At 39.6% G+C, this 5,615-nt stretch overlaps 1 protein-coding gene and 1 pseudogene across 1 annotated transcript; both read left to right on the top strand.

Annotated features, from left to right (window-relative positions):
* Positions 1 to 205: 205 nt before the first annotated feature.
* DEFB129 (defensin beta 129) lies at positions 206 to 2,853 on the top strand. The gene is made up of 2 exons (XM_025469621.3): positions 206 to 364; positions 2,250 to 2,853. Exons 1-2 carry the CDS (start codon positions 307 to 309, stop codon positions 2,690 to 2,692), a joined length of 501 nt encoding a protein of 166 aa, XP_025325406.1. The 5' UTR covers positions 206 to 306; the 3' UTR covers positions 2,693 to 2,853.
* Positions 2,854 to 3,495: 642 nt separating this feature from the next.
* LOC112673750 (CDGSH iron-sulfur domain-containing protein 1-like) lies at positions 3,496 to 5,049 on the top strand (annotated as a pseudogene).
* Positions 5,050 to 5,615: the final 566 nt, after the last annotated feature.

Raw genomic sequence — 5,615 nt, 5'->3', positions numbered from 1 at the left:
TTAGCTGACAAACAGAAAAATAAATATATTACTCTTGCCATGCTCACGTATTACGAAGGAGGGATGCAAAGAGCTTGCACTTTCTTTCATATCTTATATGCCCTATGTTTCTCCCAAGATCAAGAGCAGGGAATGTGTTGCACAGAAGTGTTCAGGGAAGGCTGTTCTCAGAATCAGTGAAAACATAGCTGCTGTGAGCTCTGGCTGCACTTCACTGCTCATGGCCTAAGGCCATGAAGAGGCCAATAAAGGCTGGAGCTCAAGAACGCCAACCCAGATCCAAGGTTACCTCTCTGGCACCCAGCCATGAAGCTCCTTTTTACTATCTTTGCCAGCCTCATGCTACAGTACCAGGTGAACACAGGTAATGTGGAATCCTGGGTTTAGAAAGGGTCGGTAAGAGGAAGCAGGGATTTGGCTGTCCATGACAATGGGAACCCAAGCAATGTTGAAAAAGGAGATGCCCAAACGGACAGCTGAAGAGTTTATTACCTCAGTCATGCATCATCCCCCATGCATCCCCATAGGCCCCAACCCTAGACTCTGTCTGATAGGGATACACAGGGAGCTATGGAGAAAGCAGGAAGTTATCTGTATACTCAGAAACTATCCAACATATAAGGGCTGCCCTCCTGCCCTCTACATGGCTATCATCTGGGACTCAGCCAAGTCTACCTCATTTTTGCTCTATTTCTAATTTAAAACATCTTTTGAAGCAAATGTTCATATTAGGAATATGGAATAAGGAATAAGTCCTTACCCTTATGTCAAAAAATCTCTTCTAAGGATCCAGTACATAGGTCTATGTTCTCCATCCCAACTTTTTCAGATTTTTACAGAATTTCATCCCTTTTCTTAGGCTTTGTCTTCTTGGAAACCCCCAAATCATGCATCCGGGCATCTAGGAATACATTTTAGCAAACAGCTGAACCAGAGGATTGGCCATTGTTTTTTGGAAAGAATAAAGAAGCACGAAGACTTGTTTCAGAATAAAAGAATCACCTTGATATTTAGAGTAATTGGCAGAGAAGGGAAAGTGAAAGAGTCGAGATATTTCTAATATTTTTAACTGGGACCTTAAGAGGAGAGTGGTAACATAAGCAAGTATGGCTGTGGTCTTGGGCAAAGTCACTTAGCTACTTTGAGCCTCAAATTCCTCATGAGTATAGCAGGTTAATCAATGTAGCTGCTTGAAATATAAGAATTTTACTGTTTTGTCTCTAGAAAGAAATGGTGTTGAAATGTATGTGAATATTAGGTGCTACATAAGCTTCTTGTTATTTATGGAAAATCAGTTGAATTGTTAAGATTACAGAGTGAGAGAGAACTTTCTTGATTCAGAAAAAAGGGTGAGACATTGGGATTTTAAAAATCAGCAGATGAAGATGGAGTACCAAACAAAGCAGAGGATTTAGAGCTATAGATAACCATGCAGGAGATACTTTGATAGAGATGAGATTAAGGCTGTGATGATGAGTAAGGCCTCTGAGGGACAGAATGTCCAGAGAGACTGCAAAAGATAGAACACCATGCCCCAGGAACCACAGGTCAAGTGATTGTCAAGGAGGGTGAGGTCCATGGACCACTGGGTTTGGCAAGAAGTCAGCATTCCTAAAATTCTAACTGATCTCTTTTGAAAGTCTTTCTTGGATTAGTTTTATGACAGATTTTGCTCTTGTTGGTATTTCCTAGGTTTATGAGGAAAGATAGTGATTCTCTGTAAGAGTCTACAATGTCTAAGTGTTTACAATGTCTAATTGTCTAAGCTGTAGGTCTAAAATCCTATCCTGGGGGTGCCTAGGTGGCTCAGTTGGTTAAGCATCTGCCTTCAGCTCAGGTCATGATCCCAGGGTCCTGGGATTGAGTCCTGCATCAGGCTCCCTGCTCACCTGGGAGCCTGCTTCTCCAGAACCCTTCCTCTGCCTCTCACCATTGCCCCTCTCCCTCCCCCCACAGCCACTCTCTCTCAAGAAATAAATTAAAAATCTTTTTAAATATAAAATCCTATCCTGAAGAAAAAAAAATGTATTCCCTTTTCTTCTTTCCTCTATGTGCCCTTGATTTTAAAAGTTACTCAATGAGGGGGACTAGAGAGATTTATTTTGGATTTCAGGCGTGTATAAAAACTTCCTTGGCCTGTCAGCTGCTTCCATCAACATCCCTAGACACTGCACTTAAAACTTAGCATTAATAAACATCATATCTAGCTATTAACCTTAGCCAAATGGTTTTCTCTTTTCTTTGTACAGAGTATTTTGGCTTGAGAAGATGTTTAATGGGTTTTGGAAGATGCAGAGACCACTGTGCCATGGCTGAAAAAGAGATACAGAAATGCAAAAAGAAAAAATGTTGCATTGGACCAAAAGTGGTTCAAATGATAAAAAACTACATGCAAAATGAAATGTCCCACACACTTGAGGGCTCCCAAGAACAACTACCAATTAACAAGAATTTTGATGTTGAGATGCAAACAAAAAATCGTATTTTATCTCTTCTCCCCAAAAGCAAAAGCATCAGCCCTTTTGCCAATGTTAGCACTCTTATTATCTCAAATACCACCAATATAAACTCTGTCATCGCCAACCCTGTGTTCTCAGGAAAGACTTCACATACTGCAATTTCTACCAAGAGTGACACCAAAGAAAGGAGAGATTCAGATACTGACTCCCCACCACCAGCACCACCACCATAGGCATTGCCAACACCATGGCTGGAGCCGGAGGAAGCGGATGAGCAGGGATGTGAGTCTTTCCCTTAAAACACCAAGTTCCTCTCTATCTTTGCTAGCTGTAAAATGAAACATAAGACTGTTTCCTCTGTTGTCAGTCATTCAATAAATACTGATTAAGCACCTATAGTTTACTTAATGTTATCATTCTCACAGAAACCTCACAGAGGAGATAGAACTGGAGAGGAATGGAATTTTAGTTTTCATGCCCAAGAGAGAAAGCAAGCACCAGGAATGAAGACTGTATCATTGAATTTGGCTCATGGATGGCCCAGATTAGGCCTCTGTAACAAGGATTTATGGTTCTCATGTCATGTGCCTTTCTTGAGATAACAGGACGAAAAACATCAAGAGACATTTTTCTTTTCATAGATTTTGTGGAAAAGGCCCATATGCAAAAACAGAATGTGCAAGGGCAAGTCTAGCTTCCCTACAGAAGAGCATAACTCAGTTCATGGAACCATTTAAGATAAAAATATGGGAGAATAGAGGAAGGGAGGAGGGGTAAGGGGAAGGTATGGGACTTCTGTCTCTGAGCCAAAGCATTTCAACAAGATTCCTGGGGATCCCTGGGTGGCTCAGCAGTTTAGTGCCTGCCTTCAGCCCAGGGTGTGATCCTGGAAAACCAGGATCGAGTTCCTGCATGGAACCTGCTTCTCCCTCTGCCTGTGTTTCTGCCTCTGTGTGTGTGTGTGTGTGTGTGTCATGAATAAATAAATAAAATCTTAAAAAAAAAAAAAAAACAAGATTCCTGACAGGACAATAGGCAATAGGCAGAGCGATGCTTCCAATAGATACAGAATGCAGACTACAAATGCAAACCATATGAGTAATTTTGAATTTTCTAATAGCTACATTTAAAAAAGCAAAGCTAGATGAAATGAATATTAAAAATGCAAATTATTTAATGCAATAAATCTAAAACATCATTTCAACATATAATCAATATAAACATTGAGATGTTTTGCATTCTGTTTTTGTACTAAGTCTTTGAAATCTCATATGTATATTACCATTACAGCACATTTCTCTCATAACTTCAACTCCTGCTAAACATGTGTCTCCTGAAGAACCCCAAGCATCTTATGAGTGAGTCCCTCCCTACTACAGCTATTTGCCAAACTCTTGAATTACTTGTTGTCAAACAATTTGCATTTTTGCACACACACACTGGGTTTGAGTTTACTAATAAATCAAAAATTACTATGGAGGGGAGGGGGGCCCTTTTGTGCTCAGTTCCTATGTACACACTTTGAAGCCATGAGTCTGACTTCCAATTCCAGCACAGTAGTTGAGTGGATCACAGCAGTTACCATTGCTGCTGGGACAGTTGCAACTGGTTATATAGCTTACAAAAGATTTTGTGTCAAAGATCATTGCAGCAAATCTATCCAGAAAGACAGTCCCAAGATAATACATGATTTTGACACAGAGGGTTTGAGAGATAAAGCTGTACACTGCTGTTACTAAAGCTCCGAAAAGTTTCTGTGATGGGGCTCACACAAAACATAACAGGCTGGAGACAACATGAGACCTCTAATTATGAAGAAAAAAGAAACTTAAACAGTTTTGATGCTGCAAACTGACTTGTCATGATGTTACCTGAATGTTTAATTAACCTGACCACCACTATCTAATTCAACTTCCCTAGATTCTTTGCAAACTGCAACTTTCACATTCACAGCATTTGCCCTACTTAAAACATTGTGGTGCATATTTGCTTTAAAAAAAATAAGGAAAAATAAAAACCAACTTCATTGTTTGTGGGATATCTTAGTCTTAAAAGGATCTATTTGGGCAAGCCTGGTGGCCCAGTGGTTTAGCGCCACCTTCAGCCCTGGGCGTGATCTTGGAGGCCCAGGATCAAGTCCCACCTCAGGTTCCCTTGCATGGAGCCTGCTTCGCCCTCTGCCTGTGTCTCTGCCATTCTCTCTCTGTGCCTTTCATGAATAAATAAATAAAAATCTTTAAAAAAAAAAAAAAGGATCTATTTTTTAATTTAAAATAATGACATTAGAATACAGTTGTATGTTGAAGTTCACATATTAAATTATTCTCAAAATCATGTATATGCAGATTGTATTTGTGAGATTCAAAGAAAAATGATCACTGTCATAATAATTAGTGAACCTAAAATGTAAATTGGGTATGATTCAGCTACATTAATTTCTTAATACAATCTAGGAAAACATCTATTATGACCTTGACTTTCTTCTTTTTTTAAGTTTTTATTTAAATTCCAGTTAATTAACATACATTATAATATTAGTTTCAGCTGTACCTTGATTTTCTTCTTAACAGTGGTAAGGACACTGAATGAATATGGCTTCATGCTTTCACAGTTTCAATCAAAATGAACTATAAATGTTATTCCACTTAACTGCAAGTAGGCCAGGTCAAGGGGTGGTAACTTTTGTATTCAATTTTTTTCAAGATTTTATTTATTTATTCATGAGAGACACAGAGAGAGAAAGAAAGGCAGAGACATAGGCAGAAGGAGAAGCAGGCTTCATGCAGGAAGCCCGACTTGATCCTTGAGTCGGGGACTTGATCAAGTTCTGGGACTTGATCCCAGAACTCAAGGATCACGCCCTGGGCTGAAGGCAGACACTCAACCACGGAGCCTCCCAGGCGTCCCTGTATTGATTTTTTTTTAAGCACATTTATTTCTTCAGCCATTCAGCAAATATTTTTTAGCATTTACTCCTTCCTAGTCTCTGAGCAACACACTAAGGATTGGGAGATAAATGACCTCTGATTGCTTTTGTATTGTAAGACATTCACAGTCAACTGAGATAGAGAAATAGAAAGCAAATGACTGTGGAACAATACGATGCCACAGTAAAAGTGCTCACTGCCACTAGCAAGTAGAAGAGCCTTCAGGGGT

The sequence above is a fragment of the Canis lupus genome, chromosome 24 (assembly GCF_003254725.2).
Source record: "Canis lupus dingo isolate Sandy chromosome 24, ASM325472v2, whole genome shotgun sequence".
NCBI classification, from domain to species: Eukaryota; Metazoa; Chordata; class Mammalia; order Carnivora; family Canidae; genus Canis; species Canis lupus.
Note: the sequence above shows the minus strand (reverse complement) of the source record. Positions and strands in the feature narration are given on the sequence as shown.

Excerpts from the sequence above, each read along its gene's own strand:
- DEFB129 (XM_025469621.3), top strand. The coding sequence starts at position 307 with ATGAAGCTCCTTTTTACTATCTTTGCCAGCCTCATGCTACAGTACCAG. Across the intron at positions 365-2,249 it reads ACAGTACCAGGTGAACACAG|AGTATTTTGGCTTGAGAAGA; the intron begins GTAATGTGGAAT and ends TTCTTTGTACAG.